The 24015-nt window shown below is 40.3% G+C and overlaps 1 protein-coding gene across 9 annotated transcripts in view; it reads right to left on the bottom strand.

Annotated features, from left to right (window-relative positions):
- The window catches only part of MBNL2 (muscleblind like splicing regulator 2), a 158317-nt gene that overhangs the window by 89922 nt on the left and 44380 nt on the right, over nt 1-24015 (bottom strand). For all 9 annotated transcript variants that reach the window (XM_036831100.1, XM_036831099.1, XM_036831103.1 and 6 more), the window contains one exon: nt 18255-19026. In XM_036831100.1, the coding sequence (XP_036686995.1) occupies nt 18255-18428 (174 nt within the window). In that variant the 5' untranslated portion in view covers nt 18429-19026. The remainder of the gene's footprint in view (nt 1-18254; nt 19027-24015) is intronic.

Here is a 24015-nt window from a genome sequence, read left to right as displayed (position 1 = left end):
GCTATCATGTCTTCTCTGAATCTCTCTTTCTGCAGAGTAAATATATCCAATTCATTCCCTTATTCAGAATTCCCCATTATCTCACATGCTGGCTGTTCTCCCCTCTCAATGGCACCATAATATTTTAAACTGGGACTAACTAGGATTGGTTGTTGTTTTATAGTTTACAGCTATGACTAATGATTTATAGGCTGTTGTGTGGTTGAACATTGCAATTAAAATTGGCACAGGAATAAGACGTCAAGGGTATAGAACAGGTGCCTGTTTTTATTTGTTTATTTTTAAATTTTTTTTAAAAATCCTGACTTGGAAAATGCTACCAGTGAGAAATCACAGCATTTGTGCCTTATTGGAACCTAGGAAGACAAATGGAAACTTTAAGTAAGACCTTCAGGGATGCCTAATAGATTTATGCAGCATCAGAACAGTTTCAGAGTGTGGGATGAGATCATTTAAAGTAATATTTTCTAAATTTGGCCATGCATATGAATCATTGGAGAGCTTCTAAAAATACGGATTCTTGGGATCTGTACCCAGACCTACCGAACAGGTGCCTCCGAAAGTTCCCAAGGGAAGAGCATTTGGAAGCCATGGATGTAGGGTACGCAACATGAAGATCAGTCCTTCCTTTGAGCTAATTCTACCTACCCTATAAAGCTGTCTTCTGTGACACGTTTTCGCTGCCTATTACAGCCAATTACTCTCTCTCTTTTCTAAAAGAGCCTCTTCTTCTAATAATTGGTACCAAATAGTATGGTGTTTAATTGTTAATTTTACATGGCTTTTTGTCTCAGTTATTTTATAAAATCCCTCAGGGCAAGAACTCCCAAGGAATATGGCACAATATTCAACAGAGTCATTGATCGATTGGTGAGAGGGTTTGGAGGTAGCAGAAGAAGTTAAAGACAAAAGGCAGACAGATACTGCAGGAGTCTAGCTAGAAAAGTTTAAGATTAGGGAGATTAAAGTCTTTCTCTTTTGAAAGAAGTATCTTCTGCACTGTGCTGTGGCCTGCTCCCAGGTGTAAGTGATAGAGTACACAGATGTTGCTTGATGTCTCCACCTCCAGCAGACCTGACCTTTGGAGATGTCAGACAGTAACCCACGAGACTACATTATATAAATACGGCCAGAAGGCCTATTATTTCCAGCGCTTCTACTCCATCTGGAACACCAGACATAAATGAGTTCTATCTCTTTTAGTGCAATTCTATCATCTGACAAAGTCAATAGTGAGGGTACTGTAGGTCCTGATAAAAGTTTCAAAATAAAGATGAAGGGGTTCCTTAGATAGTTACATAGGCTTTTTTTTTCTTTTTTAAATATCAAAGACATGTAAGACTTCAAAATTCATTCAAATTAAAAATCAAATTCGAAGAAATGATGCTTACATGAGATAAATACATAATACAATTAAAAATAAAAGAATGACAAGCTATATTTGGAAAGCATGAAGAAAAAAAGCAGGGGTGGTACATTTGTATTAGAGAGTAAATTTGACAGAAGGTCAACTGCATATTGATACAAGTAAAACCATAAAAAAAGTCACGAGTCATAAAACACTAGGCACAGAATAACATAGTGTCAGGCCATGAAAAGCAAAAGTTGCTAGAAATATAAGGAATCACATGAGTTGTATTAAAGCTTCAAAATTACATAACTCTCTGGTAGGTCAAGGAGACAAAAATAAGCAACTAAGGACATAAAGCACATGAATTATTTAATGTTTGTATAAATATCTATACACTGATATAACTTTGCACCTAAGAACAGAAAATGAATCTTACAAACCCTGATCATGATCTGGACCATAAGATATTTCAGTGCATTTTTAAAGTAAAAATTGCACAACTCCATTATCTTAATAATAAAATATTACTAGAAATTAATATCAGAACTTTAAAGGAAAAAAAAACTCAAATTACTTGGACATTTTAGAAATAGTCACATAAATAATAAACGAGTTAATAAGCAAACTAGAAAATAACAAATGTGAGAACATTATGGAACAAAAACCTATGAGATGGAGGCAAAGCTATTTTATGTAGTGATTCGCAGCTCTAAATGCTTTTTGAAGAAAAGAATTACAAGAAGACACCTAAACAGTCTACGTGGGAATTTAGAAAAAAAAACAAAAAACGATAAAAGAAATTAAGGAGAGCTAGTGAGAAAGAAAATAATAAAGTAGAAATTAAAAAAAAATGAAATATAATAATGAGAAAAAAATAAGCCTATCTTTTGTAGGATTGATAACTAAAACCAAGAACATGTTCTTCAAATTAAACAGACAAATCTCTCGCAAATCGGGCAAATTTAATCAAAGAAAAAACTAGAAAGAAAAAATATAATAACATTTATAAATAAATTTATTTAAACTATTTAATAATAGAAGATTAAGGCTTATAACAGAGTAAAATAAATTAGTGATTAAATTGAAAACTTGAGTAAAATAAATAATTGAGAAAAATGTAAATTAAGATGAACTTAAGGAGAAGAAAATCTATAAACAAAGAAGAAATTGAACCACTTATCAAAAAGTTACTTTTACTTCAATTAGAGATTTTAGAAATTTGGGGGTCATAGGGCTCTCTGAGAAAGGAACACTTTCTGCAATGTAGTTAAAGAACTGGGTTTAAATGCCATGTAAAAATAACCTAAGTTTTTAAATATAGGATTGAAATTGGTAATAAAAAATAATTCTGAAAAACAAATGATCCAATAGAACTTTCTGTGTAAAACGTCTGAGAAAAAGTTCGAGATTCAAGCCAATCTCAAGACTTGACCAAAAGAAAACCAAAAGTAATAGGAACTTCAATTATACAAGGCACATTTAGAAAGGTTTTCTAGATAAGCAGCCTGATTTTGCATAGCAGCACCACTACTCAGATAATAAACTAGCTTCTCCCGGGAGCTCTGGTTCCCACCCAGCTCCTGAGTGACCACATAGAGAACATCCTTAGAGAACATTAAGAATAAAATAGCCAGCAGGGCAAACAGGACCGGGAGAAATGAACTCTCCAGAGGGAATGGTAACTTCCCTCTCCAAACCATCAGTTCCACGTGCCATAAAGGAAGGAACAAACGAGGCTACGACGCATATTCATTGGCCCTTTTAATACGCCGTCAGGATGCATCTTTCCTAATAATATCTACCTCCAAAATTTATTTTAAGTTTACTCTTCTCTATCACCCACCCGGGTGGCATTGGCAGTGATCGGGACAATGCAAAGCTTCGCGCACTGAGCTCCCGGCCCAGCCTCCTCCTGCAATTCCTTGTCCAGGCAGAGGAACTTCTCACGAGGCAAAACATCCTCTCGCTCAAATCTTAGTACGGAGCATAAAATCCAAACGCCTACACAGTCTCTCTCTTATTCCTTGTCTCAGGTGCGTCTCCCCCTGACCCACTGGTCATGATCTAGTCACCCTCACCTCTTGTTTCCAGAAGTTGGCTAAGTGCTTCTCTCTCCAGGCTTTAGGGCTCTCTTTGCCCTGTGCCGGGGGAAGCTCTTCTCTCCTCACATGGCTGCTTCCTTCTCACCCTTCAGGTCTCTGCTCAGAAAGCACCTCCTTGGGGAAGGCATCCCAGGCCATCCTTTCTGTTTAAATTCTCCCTCAGTCGCATTGTTTTCTATCCACATACCTTGTATTTCCTTCTTAGCACTTCTCACAACTTAAAAATAATCACTTTTTGCAGGGGCAGTGTTTCTACCCATTTGTTTTCTGTCACTCCCATTAGACTGAAAACCCCATGGGGTCAAGAACGCTGTGGGCTTTTACATGGTGCTGTATTGCAAGTGCCTGGCCGAATGCCTGCACTCTGTGGGCACTCAGCATTTCGTGAAGGAATAACAGTCTTGATAAATTGTGATGATTTGATTAGTTTGTTTACTTTTCTCTTGTTGTTTCCTGCACTTGACTGTGAGTTCCATGGGAACAAGGTTCCTGTGTCTTTTTTAGGCACCAAACGTCATGCTTGGCACTTAGGGGTAGCTCAGTGGCTATTTGTAGAATAAGTAAATGAATAAAGACACTGAAGTTCTCTAGGATATGAAATTTCTTTCGCCTCAGCTTTATACAACGCTCAGAACGTCTGGATCTACTAGAATCCTTCATTAAGAATTCTGCTATCCCAATATTTTCCAGTATCACTGTTTCTGTTAACAACTCAGGCACCCAACGGGAATGGAAGAGAAGCAATGTGAATTGAATCACTCAAATGAGGCTGCTGCTGGTTAATTTTAGATCCTGAGCATCTGGGTCAGTGCTTAGTTTCATAGCAGGTGTGGAAATGATATCTTCAGTGTCATTATTAATGATTTTACTAAGGGCCGGGAGCACTTGAAATATTCTTCCGAATGAGATTTGAGAAGTGAACCAGATGGGCATTTTTAAGAAGGCTATATTAACTGTATTCTACTTTTCAGCAAACAAGTTTTCATATTAAGATTGATTACAAATGTACCTTAGTGTACATATCATATTCAATCAAAAATTATAAGCAATGATTTTTAAAAGAATATGAAATACTCCAGTAAGATGATAGTAATCTAAACGAAATATATAAACATGCCTGAAGTTGACTCTAGTCATTTTGTTTTGCTTTAACCAGGTTAAAGCCTCTGAGTCACTTTCTTTTCCTCTTTCTCCTGGCAGTATCTCATCTTCTACAGGGCTTAATATTCACTATGGGTATATGACCTCAGTCATAAGAAAACGGTCTTATCAGTCATATCCCCAAATTGCTGGTTGGTCAGGCAGGATGGCTAGGTAAGATTGATCACAAGTAAACATGTCAGCGTCCACTTACTCCCTGAATCCCAAGGGTGGGTGCTCAGGGGAGTATTTGTCCTCTATCAGTTTTATCCTTCTTGGTCAAAGCAGAACTGAGAAAGAGTAATACATACTAGACTATAATCTTTGAGCCAGAGGAAATTGAACCAAACCAAGTGGAAAGAATATTCTATTTAGCATTAGCAGGTCAGTTCATGGGGAAATTGTAAAACCAGTGAAGTTCATTATTGGTGAAGCTCCCCTAGAACAACCCTGGTCTCCCCAGCCCCAGGGGTGAGACCCCACTATGGTTTAGACCTTGACACTGAATGCCAGCTGTCTTTGGCTTCCTAGAGACTTGCTCTTGTGCAATGAAACAAGTATGTTCTAGGTCTCATAGTCTCTGGTCAGGCTCTTTTCCCCACCAAAAATGAAAATTAGCTTATTTGATAGATCAAGCTGTCTGTCCTCATTTGCTAACAGAAAAAAGTTCGAGAGTCCTCTCAGGTAATGTGTACTCAACAGTGACTTTCTAATGATGAAGACTTTCCTGTGTGACTCAAAGAAGTGAGTCTGATGGTGGGAATTTCAGACCAAATGATATAGTTTTTTATGAATTTTATGGAGCAGTAATATTTCATAAGAAGAGAGGGGAACTGACATAGAGTTGCCCACTTTTTTTTTTGCTGAGTAAGGACATTAAGGAAAAAAGAACAACAAAACACATCCATTGACAATCATTTTAGAAAAGAAAGGAATATTACGATAATCAGAAAAAAACAAGAAGCAAACAATCTCAGAATAAAAAAGCAACCTTGAAAGAATTTACCTTTATGAAAAAATGTGCTTCATACAGTTTCAGTTATGCTAGGTGCTGTACAACGTCATGCCTGTCGACGGCAATACTGTATTGTGCACTTAAAAATGTGTTGAGAGGGTAGATCTCCTGTTGTGTTCTCATCACAATAAAAACAAAACCAAACCAAAAGAAGATACACAAATGTATTTCAATGTCCTAATTTTATAGAAGACTAGTGAACATGGTGTCCAATACCAGCATCAGTCTATGGCCAGGCTTTGGGGAGGCTGAGTTGGGTGCCCACAGTGGCCCAGCAAGCCAGTCCAGGAATTTACATAGCTGACACTTGTGGGCAAGTCTCCATATGACCTGCCTATCAGTGCAGTCAAAACCATGAACATGATCCAGAAACACCTTCTGGGTTGTCAATCAAAGAACTTGTTTGTACAAAGCCTTTAACTTTGAGGGGTTTTCTGTCTGTAGATTAACAGAAAAAAATGAATAATAGGTAGCCAAAAAAGTGATCTGAATTTTGTTGGAACAGTGATACTTTAAAGTGTAGGATTTAAGGATATACTTATTCACTGGTAAATATGATTGCACACCCAGCAGCTGCCAGGTACAAGGAAAGAGCAATGAGACCCCTGCCTTACAGCCTTACCTTCTAGCAGTGGACACGGGCAAGCAGGAGATACGTAGGCAGATAACATCCCTTAAGGACAAGTTCTGAGGTTGCTTTTGCGGATGGATGTGTGATATTTAAGCGAAGTCCAGGCTAAAGTGAAGAACTGAGGCTTATAGTAACCTGGGGAAAGAGCATTCCAGGTAGAGGGAACATCCAATGCAAAGGCCCTGAGGAGCAAAGAGGCCAATTTGATGGGAGCACAGTGGGACCAGGAATGCAGCAGGGGGACAGACCTTAGGGATTAGAGATTTTAGGTTTCATAAATGAAATGGACAGCTATTGGAAGGTTTTGAGCAAGAGAGTGACATGACTTTTGGGTCACTAGAGTAGGGAGTGGCAAAAGTGAAAGCTACAGTAGACTATTATAACAATCCATTTGAAACACGATGGTAGTTTGGGCCAAGGCAGTCATCATAGAAGTGCTGAAAAATGCTCAGATTTAGCATACCTCTTGAAGGCAGAGAGAATAGGACTTACTGATAGAATAGACCGAGAGATTGGATATGGTGATAATGGTAAGAGAAGATTCAGGCTGGGTTTCAAGATGTTTTATTTGATCAACTGAATAAATGGTACCATCTACTGAGAATAGGTACCATGGGAACAGCAGGTTGAAGGGGGAATCAAGAACTTATTAGTGGATATATTAAATTTGAGATGTCACTTGAATATCCAGGTAGAGATGTCAGGTTGGCAATTGGATACATGAGTCTAGAGTTCAGGGGAGAAATCAAGCCTAGAGCTAGAAATTTTTTAAAAATTCAGTATATAGAAAATGTTTACAGCCTTTGGGTTGGATAAGGTCATCTAGGGAAGTCCAGTTTTCTGGGCAGAAAGTACAAAGCTCCTGAGGCAAGAACATGCTTCGTGAGTTACCAGAAGAGTCAGGTGTCCACTGTGGATGTGAGCAAATGCAGAGAAGATGCTCAAGGATCAAGCCTGGAGAAATGCCAGCATTTAGAGGTCAGGAGGAGGAAGAAGATTCAGGAAGGGAGACAGAGACGGAGTGGCCAATGAGGTAAGGGGAAAACCAGAGAGTGAATCACCAAAGCAGTGTGAATCAAGTCTTTCAAGAATGATTAAGAGCAGTTTATAAATTCACTCTGCCCTCAATTAGCTCTATTGATGGAAGAAGCTGTATATGCTCTTCTAGTCCCAGTGTTTAGTGGCACCTGTCACAGGATCAATATTTGTTTGTTTATTTCAGATGTTAAATGTGGCGGTCTTCAGGCTGAATGCATCCTGTAGGTGTGTTTTATATGAACTTTGGGGTTTAAAGATATTTTAATTGGTTGCCAAGATTTAGAAATTGGGAAACTTCACATCAAAACTTGTATCTTTGGTTCTTTTTAAAAAAATCTCCAGGATTCTCACAAGGCAGCCAACAGCTATTTGTGGCTAGGTGGCAGCTGCCATCTTTAGAGGGGTTATGTGCCCTTCAGCTAAATTCCTGCCGTCTCCAGCGAGCCCTGGGTCTCCCCAACCGTCAGTGCTGAGTCACTCACTCATATTACTTGCTGGTTCCTGCAGATTTTGAGTTTGTACCTCTTGTTTAGTTAAAGAGGGAATGAATGAATAAACAAACGAATGAATGAATGTTTACTGACGAGTCACCTGGAGCTGGGAGAGGTGAAATGATGTAAGCTTACATGCAGAAATGCCAGGGCTCAGCTATAGATTCTCAGGCCAGGGCTTTTACCTAAAATCTTTGCTTCCAATGTCATTGTATTAAAAACATCCTAAAATAAAAACAAGAGTTTGAGTGAAAGAAGTGTACTGACAAAATGCTATTTCCATGTTTGGAAAAAATAGAATATTAAACAAATCGTTTTATTATGATAAATGTAAAGAAATGGTTTCCTAAGAACTGCTACGCAGACTAGCAGAAGTTAACATCACTGCCCAAGGCAAAGTGAATAACAAACAAATGTAATTATTAAACAATATAATTAAGGTTAAAATTAGTATTTTACTCCATTAGTTTTTTTTCTGGAGAAGTAAGTTATGCCATTTTTCTCTGTGAATTATTTTTATCTATTCTTACGTGTTTTAAACACAGACTATTATAATCATAGAATGACAGTTTATCATCATCCCTTCTTTTACTCACTATCAAAAACTGGAGTTTTTTTGTTTTTTTTTTAAAGGAAGCGGTGGGCTTTAGAGAGTCTAGCCCTGCACTGACTCTTTTTTTTTTTTTTTTTAATTTATTTATTTATTTATTTATGGCTGTGTTGGGTCTTCGTTACTGTGCGAGGGCTTTCTCTAGTTGTGGCAAGCGGGGGCCACTCTTCATCGCGGTGCGCGGGCCTCTCGCCATCGCGGCCTCTCTTGTTGCGGAGCACAGGCTCCAGACGCGCAGGCTCAGTAATTGTGGCTCACGGGCCCAGTTGCTCCGCGGCATGTGCGATCTTCCCAGACCAGGGCTCGAACCCGTGTCCCCTGCATTGGCAGGCAGATTCTCAACCACTGTGCCACCAGGGAAGCCCAAAACTGGAGTTTTTTAAGCCTCCTCTCTTTTGCCAGCTCCGGTGATGGCTAGTGGCTATTCAGGGCAGTGTGTGGAGATGGACTCTGAAACCCAATTTGGGCTCATTGAATGAGACCACAGTGCTTGATTTCTGATGTTCAGACATTATTGTTATGCATTGAATTGTGTTGTCCCCCTCCACGCCTCCACCCCCGCCAAAAGATATATTGAAATCTTAAATAGAATTATCCCTGTCCCTCAGAATGTGACTTGATTTGAAAATAGGGTCATTGCAGATATAATTAGCTAAGATGAGGTCATATTGGAGAAGCGGGGGGTCCTAACCTAATATAACTGGTGTCCTTGTAAGAAGGGGAAATTTGGACACAGACCCAGAGGGAAGATGAGGCAAAAAGAGACACACAGAAAGACAGACACCTACAGCTGGAGGCAGAGATCAGAGTAATGCTGCCATAAGCCAAGGAACGCATGCGCGACAAGAAACCGGAAGAGGCAAGGAAGGATCCTCCTGTAGGAGCTGCAGAGGGAGCAAGATCCTGAGGACACGTTGATCAAACTTGCAGCCCCATCACTGGGAGATAATAAATTCCTGTTGTTTTAAGCCACCCAGTCTGTGGTGATTTGTTACGACGGCCCTAGGAAACTGACATAGAGATTATCTTATCTGACTCTTCATTTTATTTATTTTTTAATGTTTTAAAATATTTTTTTTAAATTTATTTATTTTATCTATTTATGTTTGGCTGCATTGGGTCTTCGTTGCTGCGCGCAGGCTTTCTCTAGTTGCGGCGAGCGGGGGCTACTCTTCACTGCGGTGCACGGGCTTCTCATTGCAGCGGCTTCTCTTGTTGAGGAGCACGGGGTCTAGGCGCGCAGGCTTCAGTAGTTGTGGCACGTGGGCTCAGTAGTTGTGGCTCGCGGGCTCTAGATTGAAGGCTCAGTAGTTGTGGTGCACTGGCTTAGTTTTCCCGTAGCATGTGGGATCTTCCTGGCCCAGGACTTGAACCTGTGTCCCCTGCATTGGCAGGCGGATTCTTAACCACTGCACCACCAGGGAAGTCCCTGACTCTTCATTTTAAACTGTGTTAGAACGTAGGTATCTCACTGGCGGAAGCTGTGTCCCTAGGAAAGTGGCATCAGCCATAAATGCCACAGATGTGCTATCCCTAAGTAAGACATTTAGGCAGATTCTGCATTGCTTGAGAATCCTCATCCCTTTGCTTACTGAAGGCACTGAAGCTGATTCCACCTGCCCTTAGACAGGGAGTAATGGCCCTCCTTTTGTCCTGGAAGCTAAAGGTATATCATTCCTTAGCAGAGAATATCTTGAGCATTAGGAGGAATTTGGCACTAATCTTGGCTCTAGGAAAACTTGGAAAATAATCAAAAAGTATCTTTAATGACCCTCCGGTCTTCTTGTGCCCACCTTAATGTGTCAGACTTCTCCGTGAATGAGAGTTCCTTAACTCACAGTCCAGAGAGAGCTCTTAGAGGCCAGCATGAAACCTTTGAGATCTTGAGATTGTTTGCAGTAGTCTGAGGGTATGACCACTTTTCTGGGTAAAGATTCCATAGTTTTTATTAATTCTTAAAGATGTATACTTCCCTACAACCAGAACATCAAGAAAAACAAACAAAACTAAGGGTGCTTGGCATGATGGTCAGGATCAACCTAAGATTTTGTGCCTGGGGAACAAGGCATTGGGATGGACTGGGGTGATGGCTCAGGGTGGAGACAAGATGAAGAATGTGGATTTAGATATGTTGAACTGCAGGGGACAATGGACCATTTACATGGGGTGTTCAGTAGGCATTCGGAGCCACAAAGTTGGCAAGGAAAGGGCACACACGCAGAATTGGGATTGAGCAGCACAGAGGTGGGAACTGAATATCTGAGTGCAGGTCTGCTTTCAGAACTGATCACTGAACCTGACTTAGGAAGGACCAACACTGAGTCTCGGAGAGCATCTACATTAGGGAGCAAGGGGAGGAGAAGGTGGCGTTAGAGGTAAAATAGCCAGGCAGTTTAGAGTGGTAAAAGAACGAGGAGCATACCATGGGGGAAAAGAGCAGGAGAGACTTCAAAGGAGAGGCTGGCCAGGCTTGTGAAATGAAATATTTAAAGAAAATGGGGAACACTCATGCAGAGAAGTTCTGGGTCTGAAGTTCACCAATGATCACCAATAATCCCTTTTGAAAAACTGTGGGGACTCTTTCTTAGTTTATGCATACTTTGAATGGTTATGATTGCACCTCTGCTATGTGCCAGGTACCATGTTAGGTGCTGGGGCGCAAAGATGAATAAGACACAGTCCTGCCTTTGGGAAGCTTACCTGCTTGTACAAGGACACATACTTAGAGGAATAAACTGTATATGGAGGTCTGAATAGTGTCAAGGGAGGCCACAAAGGGGAAGCAGTTGATTTACAAGGGAGAGTAGAATTCATGATAGGGAAATGGATCTCTTATGCAGGAAGTATAATTGGTGGGTCCAAGAATTCTTAAAGTGTGACGCTGTCCTGCACATTATCACATCATAATATCTGAAATCATGCATTTCAGAATCACGTGGGCACACACTCCAACACCTTGAACCAAAACCATTTTTTTTTAAATTAATTTTATTATTTATTTATTTTTGGCTGTGTTGGTCTTTGTTGCTGTGCGCGGGCTTTCTCTAGTTGCGGTGAGCGGGGGCTACTCTTCGTTGCGGTGCGCGGGCTTCTCATTGCGGTGGCTTCTCCTGTTGCAGAGCACGGGCTCTAGGCGCACGGGCTTCAGTAGTTGTGGCGCATGGGCTCAGTAGTTGTGGCTCACGGGCTCTAGAACGCAGGCTTAATAGTTGTGGCGCACGGGCTTAGTTGCTCCGTGGCATGTGGGATCTTCCTGGACCAGGGCTCGAACCTGTGTCCCCTGCATTGGCAGGTGGATTCTTAACCACTGTGCCACCAGGGAAGGCCCCCAAACCTTTTTTGTTACTGAGACCTCGTAAGGGATGATAAAATATTTGTAGGCAGATACAAAAATAAATACAACGTGTGCCTTGCATTCTCTTGCAGTTTCTGTCTTTTAAAAAATATTTAATATTCAAGCACCTAAATAGGTTCATTCCTGGGCCTTCTATTTTGGAACGTTTTTTTACACTTCAATATGCTAAACCTGTTAAACAAATATGACTAAGCTACTAGGAGTTTTAGGATTAATTACATCGATGATTATTCTGGAAGGGGAGTTAGGAGGAGGGAAAGGATGATGCCAGCTTTGGAGTCACACTTACCTGGGATCAGGTCCCTTCTATGCCATTTATGAGTTACATGAGAGTTACTTGTATTTTTGAATCTGTATCCACATCTATAATGGTTGATTGAATAATATTTACCATACAGAGTTGTTGGAAGGAATAGATAATTGCATGAAAAATGCCTGGCAGGTAGTAGGCTCTATATAACCACAGTGATTTCTATTGATAATGAAATAATTGCCTGAGATTATATTTCCAAATCAGGCCAAAATTAGGCATATAACTTAGAAGACTCTCAAGAGGTTTCTACAAAAATTAGCCTCTATTTAAGAGCCCAGTGGCAATTCAAAAATGTGAAGGTAAGGTCAAGGCCAGTGACATATTCTGATACCTTTTTTGGTATGTGTTTAAAAACTGTCCAAAATGGTCACATATCTACCACTTCTAATTTTTTTTTTTAATAATTAATTAATTTATTTATTTATTTATTTATTTATGGCTGTGTTGGGTCTTTGTTTCTGTGCGAGGGCTTTCTCTAGTTGCGGCGAGTGGGGGCCACTCTTCATCGCGGTGCGCGGGCCTCTCACTGTCGCGGCCTCTCTTATTGCGGAGCACAGGCTCCAGACGCGCAGGCTCAGCAGTTGTGGCTCACGGGCCCATTTGCTCCGCGGCATGTGGGATCCTCCCAGACCAGGGCTCGAACCCGTGTCCCCTGCATTGGCAGGCAGATTCTCAACCACTGCGCCACCAGGGAAGCCCCACTTCTAATTTTTAATTCATAAATCCGGAGACTAAAATTCTGTCATCAGCCAACTTACAGCCAACATCCCATAGGTAAATGAGCAGATCTACTTTTTTACATTTTTGAAATTTAGAAAGAATGGGAGAGTAATAATAAAAATTAGTTTCTGCATCATATGCAGCTTCAGAGAAAGTGAAATAATTTACTTGTCAATTTTCCAGTGTTGTATTGTACTTCCAGAGTCAACCTGTGTCTCCAGTTCTTGAACAGAGCTCCCTGATTTTGAAATCTAATGGGATATTGAGAACAGGACCATAGCACATGGTTGCACAGGTTGTGCACTGCACAGCTCCAGGGGGTGCCCATCATATAGACTAGACGAGAAATGTCCCCGTGTTGTGTGGTGCACCCCTGTGCAAACATATACAGCAGCCCTATCTGAGAGGCTTGAGTACTTTGCTGATGAACACGCTCTACCATTCAGCGAATTCTTAGTGAGTATTTACTGTGTGTGAAACACTGTTCTAGGCTCTGGGGATATAGCAGTGATCAAAAAAGACATGATCTCCAACTACATGGAGCTTACATTCTAGTAGAGTGGAGGAGGGAAACAAGTAACGAACAAAACCAAGTGAATATAAAGTTTATCAGATGGTGATAAGCACTAGAAAGAACAGTAAGGCAAGGTGATGGGGAAATGGGATCCAAGCAATGAGGGAACTACTTGAAATGAGATTGGCAAAAAGGCTTAACTGTTGGCATTTTTTATCATAAGCCTGAAGGGAATGAAGGAACAAGCTATTCATATAACTGAGGCAAGACTATTCCAGGCAGAGCAAAAAGCAAGTGCAAACACCCTGCGGTGGAAGGCTGATGGGCACATTCAGGGGACAACAAACAGGCAGGGTGGTTAGACTGGAACCTGAAAAGAAAAATCTCAAACATCTCAACTGTGAGGGAAACTGTTTCACGGATTATAAAGGTGTAGAGGTGGGGTTAACTTGGTCAAGGCCTTTTCTACAGGGAAGTTAGTTGCTCATGAAGCAATCTGCACTTTGTCAAGTTAACCTAACTTGTGCCGAGAAAACCATAATTTGAAAAGACACATGCACCCCAATGTTCATTGCAGTACTATTTACAACAGCCAAGACATGGAAGCAACCTAAATGTCCATCGACAGAGGAATGGATAAAGAAGAAGTGGTACATATATACAATGGAATATCATTCAGCCATAAAAAAGAATGAAATAATGCCATTTGCAGCAACATGGATGGACCAAGAGATGATCATACTAAGTGAAGAAATTCAGATAAAGACAAATATCATGTGATATTTGTCTTGTATGTGGAATCTAAAAAAAAAAAAATGATACAGATAAACTTATTTACAAAACAGAAACAGACTCACAGACTTTGAAAACAAACTTATGGTTACCAAAGGGGAAACATGGTGGGGATGGATAAATTAGGAGTTTGGAATTAACATATACACACTACTGTACATAAAATATCAATAGATAATCAACAAGGACCTACTGTATAGAACAGGGAACTACTCAATACTCTGTGATAACCTATATGGGAAAAGAGTCTGAAAAAGAATGGATATATGTATATGTATAACTGAATCACTTTGCTGTACACCTGAAACTAACACAACATTGTATATCAACTATACTCCAATATAAAATAAAAATTAAATTTAAAAAATAACAAAATAACAAAACCTAACTTGTGGAACACAGTGTTCTTGAATGTTCTGGCCTTCTGGAAAAGATTTAAGCAATTCCATTGTTCATAATAATACTGTAACTTAAAAAAAAATCATAAATGCTTGAATGTCCAGTGGTTTCACATAAAATGCAGTGAGGTAACAGTTGTGAATAAAGTACAAATGTCATTGTGAGAACTCTGCTATATCTTCTAAAATATCTGTTATAAAAACATTTATATATGTACAACTCTTTACAAAGACCTCAGCAAATCTCTTTTCCAAACACCCACGAATTTGATTAGTATGTATTTATGGAAGTTTGGTCACATATACAAATAACTCATAACAAAAACAAAAAAGGAGTATCTCAGGCTCACAAACTAACTTGTCCCTCTATCGGCCAACACAGATTCCTTTTACCTATTTTTATGAATAAAAGTACCCTACGCTGTTTGCAGTAAATATCTTGTAATAAGTAACCACAAAAATGATGTCTGCCCCAGACTTGATTTCTTTTAATGTCATGACTAATTTGCATCACTGAGGCATTATTACAGTAGATTTTTAAGAGTTTGGACACATTAAAAATTGGACTCTTTAAGAGTTGGCCACATCTTGCTTGTAAAGCTAGTCATCAAAATCAATGTCCATACTATATGATACTTTATTATGAAGGGAAAAAATCTAACATCACCAGTCCCTAACACATCCGGCCTGTGCTGGGCATCTGGCATATCTTAGGCCAGTTAGTCTTTGCAGTAACCTTATGAAACAGGAATTATTGTATCAATTTTAAATAGGATGAAACTGAAGTCAAGCAGGTAAAACACTTGTCTCAAATGATATAGCTAGCCTGTGTCCCCGCCAGGGTTTCTTCAAGCCCCAGCCTGTCCTACTTCAAAGCCCTTGCCCTTCTTTCCATCCCAGGCTGGTTCCACTGAGCGGCAGTATCTTTTTTAATGCATGAAATAAAATTAAATTAGCTTCATTATTATCACCCTCATAATTTGTCATTTTAGCTGCTATTTTTGAGTGTCTCTTTTGTTTACCAGTTCTTGTGGTAAGGATTCGTACTCTTTACCACCACCTTGCAAGGTGAACAGGCCAGCGTGCTGCTGGACACCGCGCATTCTTTAGCCAGTGTCCCTGGTGAATATCCTCATTTTACTGATAAGACAACAAAGCTAAGAAGTGATAAATGACCCACCCAAGGCTGGGAAGTGGTTGAGCAGGTATTTGGACTCAGGTCTGTCTTACTCCCGTGCCTATGGGCTCTTTCCACATTCTTTACAGTTTGACAACGTCACAAGTATATAACATCGCACTCAGATTAAATAACCGGAAAATTTACAATTCTAAAAGGGAACTAATAACCTGAGGCAATATACAACTCTGCTTCCACACTTGAAAATGGTTTTACTAGACACTTCTGAAAATGATCTTTAAAGTTCCTTTTTGAATAGTGTTCAACATTCTCACGACTTGGTTTATGCTTTTATACTAAACATTAACTGTTCTAGATTCTTCCTCCGTGAGTTGGAATCCTCAAAAAATCATGGTCTCGGTGAATCCACAGTGAGGTAATGAATTATAAGAATCTGGGAGTTGTTGTGCTGTTGATATTCAACAAATACTGAGCCTTAATAGGTCAGGCATATTTCCCTAACTAGTTAAAAGAATTAAAAGTTGTTTTTTTAAAAATTTTTCCTCATAACTGATAAGCTGTCAGGGAGATACATCACAACCATGCAGATATCCTATTCCATAGATTAATTTTTTAAATTAATTAATTAACTTATTTATGGCTGCATTGGGTCTTTGTTGCTGCACGCGGGCTTTTCTCTAGTTGTGGCGAGCGGGGGCTACTCTTCGTTGCGGTGCGTGGGCTTCTCATTGCGGTGGGCTTCTCTTGTTGCTGAGCATGGGCTCTAGGCATGAGGGCTTCAGTAGTTGTGGCACAAGGCTTCAGTAATTGTGGCGCATGGGCTCAGTAGCTGCGGCTCGCGGGCTCTAGAGCAAAGGCTCAGTAGTTGTGGCGCACGGGCTTAGTTGCTCTGAGGCATGTGGGATCTTCCTGGACCCCCAGGGCTCGAACCCATGTCCCCTGCGTTGGCAGGCGGATTCTTAACCACTGCGCCACCAGGGAAGTCCAAGAATTAAAAGTTTTAAGAAACTTGCTAAAATCTCAGTTTAATAGTAAATATCTAACCAGAGAAGGGTTGGATTAATAAAATGAAGAGATTGGGGATGACCTGGAAAATGAATTTCTCATCTCTGACCTGATTCCATATCTTAAAGTTCTTATGTTCTAGTTTTCAAGCTACACTGCTTTTTATAGTGAATGCTTCCATTGGTGATAATCATAGAAGCAAATACACACTTTGTTTACTTTTTTGACTACAAGCAAAATAAATACTAATATAAAAATGTGCTTATGCTGTTATAGTTTATATGAATTGTGATTTATCCATCTATTCATTTCTGTGTAGACAAAATGATTTATAATTTTAAAGTCTAATCTAATAAACTTAGATTAGACAAAAAAGATAAAAAAGAAAGAAAATGGGGTAGTTATTGAGGTAAATCACATATCTATAATTTTTCAAATTTTAATCCTTAAAATAATTCTGTTGAGCTATAAGTGCATTCTTCTGCTTTTAGTATATAGACACATTTTCCCTTTAATATATGATTCGAAGTCTTGTATTTCAATTTTCACTTAAAAGTCTTTTTACTTTAAGATGAATTTTTTCCAAAAAACATACCCAGTCCCTTCATACCCAAGAAAAGACTAAGGTCACTATTTTGTAAACTCACAGCACTGTGATTTCCCAAATCTTTTTTTTTTTAAAGCTATGTATCTTACCTATATCCATTGATGTTAGGACTGTCCTAGACAGTCAGGGATTGATAGAATCCATAATCTTAGGGCAAAATCAACCTCAAAGCATTATGGGTTAAGTCATCCCCATTTCCTTCAATTAGATCTTTCATTGTAATTCTCCCATTTCTTCAAGCCCAGGCTCCACCAAACTCAGTATACAACTCAGGTGCCACAGCCTCCAAAAACATTTCTTGAAACAATCAGCTGGAAGCCAGCTCTCCCATCTATGGATCCCCATAGAAGTCTGCCCTCTGTCCTTCTCTTAGGGCACGTGTCCCTTTCTGTCTTGCATTGTAGCCATTTGCTGTATTTTCCCTACCAGACAGTGAGATCACCAAGGATACCATCTTGAATCACATTCATTTCTTCTCTGATGTGCTATGTGTTAACTTACACATAGTAGGTTCTCAAGGAGTACTGCGTGTGTACTTAATAATTTCTGTTAGCCATGACAAATTGTCAAAGAGAGTGAAAAACCTATTAAGTGAAGTATTTTAGGAGGCCCTTGGTCAAGAAAGAAAGCCACTAGAGTAGAAAGTGCTTCAAGAGGTGAATCAGAGTAACTGGCACATAAAAGTGACACATTCAATTTCTTCACCTTTGTATAACCTCCAGAAGATCAAACGTTAATAAAATATTTATCTTCAGTTGTCACAAGCCAGACTTTGATTTAAAACTCTTGGGTACATGAATGTCATGCCAGACCAAAAGTACAGCACCATGTATTTTTAATTTAAACATGGATCCGTAAAAAATTTATATATTCCTGATATGAAAAAATTTGAGTGCAAATCTCCCAATAGTCACCACAAATAAGAAAACAGGATCTAAAATCGATTGTTAAACGTCTGTAAAAGTACAATGAAAAATACTCCATTTGAAAGTCCAATGTGGCATTGATGTGACACGTAAAATGCATTCTCTTACCTTTAGGGAATCAAAGCAGGCAATTACTCTTCCATTTTCAACCTGGCAACTTTTGGGGGGGTGAGCAAATTTGCATTCCTCATCAGAGCGGGAGCACGTTCCTCTCTGGAACTGTCTGCAGACTTCCAAGGTCAGCCATTTTGTATCTCTGACCGGGGCAACATTCAAAGCCATGATGAGAAAAGAATTTGGATCCTGTTCGTTTCTGTTAAATGATGAAATCAAATCAAGTTCCAATGATTCCAAAACTAGTGCTGTGAAAAATCCCACATGTAAGTCTGAAGGTAAGTGACAAATTGCTTAAAGAAGCCCAATCCAGGAAACAGAGTGAGGAGAGAATTTATCGGCAGGCGGTCACTCATCAATCAATATGCCCCACTCGAAGACTGCGGGCCGCAATGAAAGCATGCTCAGTGTCATCTCTGGCTGCAAACGTCCGAGTCACCTGATCGTTTTGTAGACACAATTGTTTCTAATAAAGTGACTTCAATATCATGGCACTCCCTGGGAGAATATTTAGTTCTGATGCAGCTCTTGACGATGCTGGAAAATAAGCCACTTAGATGTTCAGATCTTAGCAGGATTTCTCTTTCCTTTCACTTTTTAAAATTCCGAAATCAAGCAATTGGCAAAGCCAGACAATTGAGGTATCTTCATCCACTCGTAAGGTCAGGGTAATGTGTATTTGATAGCAAAACACGATAACACGAAAGCTCCCGGGCTGTGGTTTCCAGCAAAAGTGACTTCACACAGGCACTTTTAAATCTTGAACCTGCAAAACACAAATAAAATATCAACTTACACCCAAACTCAATGGAATCAACACTTTAACGAACTATTTAGCTCTTATCTAGAATTTGCGAAAGTGCAGTTTAGAGCTTTGAGCTTTGAATATAGTGAGGAAAGTTATGCATTAAAAAAGAGAGAAAAGAATGCGAAACTGCAACCGTACTGCAGAAATGATCTAGGCAGCAGTCCAAAAGTTAGGAATGACTCAGATGAGTGTGGCAGACACAATAATTAGGCATTCTGAAACAATTCAATCTAATGTGCCTAATCGCCAAAACAGTGTATTAGAACTGTGACTTCCAATTAATTTCACATTTAGGCCATTGATTTTATTGTTGGAAATGCTATAACCAATCATTTGGGATGTGACTCTCCTAAATAATAAGGATATTGTCATTCTGGATGAAGTGTGGGCTCCTTACCCTTTACATCCTTTCTAGTTTACAGAGATTTGAACTTAGAGAGGGAAAGGTAAGAAGCCTCCTGATATTTATTCTCAGATCTCTTACACTTTCTCTCCACCTTTAATACTTGCTTGACGTTAGTGTTCCCTTCTAGGCTGTAAGCACTCAGAGGGTAAGGGCAGTTTGTATATTCCATTTCTGTTTCCCTAGGGCCTTAGTTCATGGCTATTTGGTCCTCAAAAAATATTTCTCGACTGATTTAACTGATGACTGACTCACTGACTAAGTGACTAATGAATGCAAGTTCATTTTAGCTGAGTCCAGTTTAGATTTTAACAGAGTCACAATCTGAGAATGTTCTGTTCTGTGGAATGCTGGAGCTGAATCACATATCTAACACAACAAAAATATAACAAGTCAATTCAGATTTCTAAGATCAGCACAATTAGTTTCTTTTAATATCTCCAAGGATTATGAAACTATTAAAACATTAAAAACTTAACATTACTGACTCAAGCATGAATGAAGGACTAAATATCAGAAGTTTGTCATTTTTATATATTGGATATGCCACGGGCTACCTTAGATACTTGCTTAGCCTTGATGGCCTTCTAAAAAATTTATAACTAAAAACTTAATGGAGGCTGGAAGTAGGTTATTTAAAATCGTCATGTACCATAGAAGTTCAGAGAGCAATAATTCTTGAGCGATTCACAAGTGTTCCCTGAAAAAGTAAGTCTCACAATCAATTACGTCTAGTTAACTCCAGGCAAACCAAGCTGAACAGGCTTCCTTGCAATAGGGCTTTTTTCGGCCTTGAATGAATCTCTGATAGGGGAAGAGAAGCAGTGGCGTCTCTCAAGTTTATCTGATTGTGGATCATTTATTTAGCGGAACATCTCCCGGGACTAGTGGGAAATGCTTCTTCATCCCAATACTTCTCTTACTTGTTAGTAGAAGTGTTTGAATGAGTTATAATTGTATGTGCATTTAAGGAAATTGGCAACCTGGAAAGCTATGACACATTCCTAGCTTCCCATTGTGAAATATTTGAGGGGCCAGACAGGTTCCTGCTTGTCTTTTTGGCAGGACTGCATTCCCAGCAGCTAACATCAACTATCTGAACTTCAAGAGTTTAAGAAGATGACTTTAATAACCAAATTGACTCTGGGTCAGGTTTCACCGACCGGCCTGGGCCTGCACCCTCATTACCTCGACCCTTACCTCGAAACCCCGTGAGAACAAAGCAAGGGAAGCAAGGGACAAGGAAACATTTCTGCTCGTGTGTTCAGTGGAGCTGAGGCGCCAATAATGTGGAGACAAAATGAGGGGCTGGACACACGTAGTTCATATTTGCCAAATATTCTGCAGCGTCCCTGAGTCCCAAGGACCTGGGTCCAATGGGGTCACAGAACAACAAAGATGCAGGAGATGCTCTTCCACAAAGCAGCACAGTCTTGGCCGATGCTTCACGTGTAGGAAAAGAAACAGGCAAACACATATTCATGCACAGATGGCAAATGAATAATTACTCAAGTCTTCCTAAAAACCACACAGGAACAATGCTCTTAACTCAATCCAGTGAATGGGGTACACTTTTGCTTCTACTTTTAGATAAGAAGACATTTTTTTCCCCCTGGGAGAAACGGAGTGCCATTTCTACTACTATGAAAATCCAACCAGAATTTAGTTGGTCAGACTCTATCAAGATGAACTTGCTTTTGAAAACAGAGGAGCCAGGTTTCTGACGGCCAGAGTCCTGTGTAAGTCAGAGATGTTCCACAAGGCTCGTCAGGTTGCCCCTAAATAGATCGCTGTCCTAACCGTTCATGAATCCACTCTTTCTCCCAGCTTCTTCTCTGTTTCTATCCTAAAAGTTACCGAGCTACTGTTACAAAGATATCACCTCTCTTGGGCCATGACAACCTCCGTCTTCTGGAGTGGGTACAGCAAGCAGCTGTGGGAATGAGGAAGTGAGAATAGATTTAATTTAGGTCAGGGGAGACCACCGAAGGAGATGGGCAATGATGGGCAAGGATGAAGAAGACCAACCTTTAACATGGTTATCAAGGGACAAGACTAAATTAACTAACACACAGAGCAAATTACATATTGGGTCTACCAGACTGGAGGTTCCTGGGAGGCCCACTAGCCACACGTGGCTATTGAGCACTTGAAATATGGCTGGCGTCACTGAGGGACTAAATTTAAAATTTTTATTTACCCTTAATTAACATAAATTTCACTTAAAAACTGATCCTCGGTTTACTTATCGGAAAACTTTTAAGTATGCTTGGACCAACTTGAGTATATGAATCTACTTTTCAGTCGTAAATTTTATGAAGTCTAAATTCAGATCAAGTATTTCTAATAAAAATCCAGCATCCTAATTGAGATGTGTTCTAAGTATAAAATACACACTGATTTCAAAGACTTAGTATGAAAAAAAAACCCCATGAAAACACCTCATTAATATTGCTTCATATTTACCACATGGTGAATTGATAATATTTTTAACAAACTGGATTAAATATTATTATTAAAATTAAACTCACTTGCTTCTTTTTAGCTCCCCTCCAAAAAATTCAGAATTATATATGTAGCTTACATTATATTTCTGCTGATGGCGCTGTTGTAGGGGCTTCTGCATTTCTTCTATTAGCCACAGAACTTTCTGGAATGGTGGAAAGTACCCTGTCCTAAGAGCCAGGTTCCAGCCCTTGTTTTGCCAAGCCTCCTTCATATGACCTTAGTAAGTCAATTTTTCTGAGATCCAGTGTCTTCATCTGTAAAATGTTAATGATAGTTCCTACCTACTTTGCATGGTTACTGCCACGAAGGACTGATTACAGAAGAAACATAAAAACACTCTGTGAACAGTCAAGAGCTGTCCCAAAGCAAGGTGATGAACGGATGAGCCTCTGTATAAATATTTATTGAATAAATCCACTTCCAGGCTTCCTCTCTGCAGTCGTTCCCTCTCAATGACTGGGGTCGTGCCTGGGGTAGCTCTGCTCCAGCCACAGATTCTGAGAGCAGGACGGTACCTTGCAGATCACAGAGCTGATCTGTGATCGCAAGGAGCGCCCCTCATTTCTCAGACCGTCTTACTCTGCAGCCGAAGGGAACCCACAGAGAAGTTTCCCCGAGTACACCTCCCACGGTGTCACTACAAAGGCCTGAGCCTGCTGTCTTCCTCCAACTGCCACCAACCCAGAAGTAGATGAAACACTTTTAGGGCCCAGCGGTCACCCTGGGTGTGATGCCGAGTCCCAGTACGCCGGTGGCAGTGACGGGGAGTCCATTTGGCTCGAGGCCTTGGCGGGAGCGCAGCTGCTGAGTAAGCTCGCAGCGTCCTGGGTGAGGGGGGAGCAGGGGGTGGCACTTTCTAGTTCACCTGTCCAGAGGGGTCCCTGTTAAAATGTGTCTGTGTGGAGAGGGCACGTCTTTCTAATTCTCAAAAAGCTGCCACGGGTGTCAGTTTGGGACCCATTAGATGCCAGGCACCATTTACCTTTCCTGGAAAGTTTCTGCGCTGCTCTGGGAAGCAAGGTCTCCTGCTCCCATTATTTTCCAGTGTTTTCTGTTTAAGTTTCTCCCAGGGCTTTGCTTTTGCTTCTATTTGCTTCGCTCCTTTTCAGTTGTGCTTCAGCTTTATTTCCAGCTTCACAGTCAATCCCATCCCATTAGCTCCTTCCCAGGCAGAACCTGGGCAGAATTCTGAAGCACTTGTTCCCAGTTATTTCTCTGGCCTTTGTTGGTATTCCCTTTCCCTGTCCTCTCCAGGCATTCAGCCACCCCACGTTCTCTCCCCCTCCTGCCTTTCTAAGCCCCCTCACAGAGGAGGGCATGATCTTGCCCTTGAGGCTCTGCTGAGTCACCAGGCTGGCAGCCCTCACCGGCCCTGCACCCTGCAGCGGGGCTCCGGCCTGACCTCCTTCATTCCCCTTTTTAAAATTAATTTTATTTATTTATTTTTAAAATTTTTTGGCCACACCACGCGGCATGTGGGATCCTACTTCCCCCGACCAGGGATCGAACCCGTGCCCCCTGCATTGGAAGCGCAGAGTCTTAACCACTGGACCGCCAGGGAAGTCCCCTTCATTCCCCTTTTGATGGCCTCTCTGTAGTCCGTCTCTTAACACTGCCTGGTAATTATTTTTAAGTAGACATCATTATTCCTTAATTCATGAGAGCTGTGAATATTGATTTATCCAACTGTCTCCCCCCAGTATAAGCTCCTGTGTATCTAATAGACTGTTATTATTTTCCAATCCTCAGAATTCAGTTCAGTGCTTGGTATCTAGAATATGCTCAACGAATATTTGTCCAGTAAACTCCTGATCCTCCTACAAAGAGCATTTGCATTTTAATATGGACCAAAGTCTAACCTAAAGGAATAAGGCTCTGAATAGAGAGTTTCAGTATTATCCTGTAGGAAAATTCCAGCAAGTGCCACCGGCTTACCCTGTTGTTGCCAAGTAAGTTGGGGGTGAGGGTGAGGAGCTGCCCCAGAGATAAATTATTTGAGCTTCAAAACCCTGAGTCTTTAGGCCAGAGGTTTTCAA

This window comes from Balaenoptera musculus, chromosome 18 (genome assembly GCF_009873245.2).
Source record: "Balaenoptera musculus isolate JJ_BM4_2016_0621 chromosome 18, mBalMus1.pri.v3, whole genome shotgun sequence".
Classification (NCBI taxonomy): Eukaryota; Metazoa; Chordata; class Mammalia; order Artiodactyla; family Balaenopteridae; genus Balaenoptera; species Balaenoptera musculus.
Note: the sequence above shows the minus strand (reverse complement) of the source record. Positions and strands in the feature narration are given on the sequence as shown.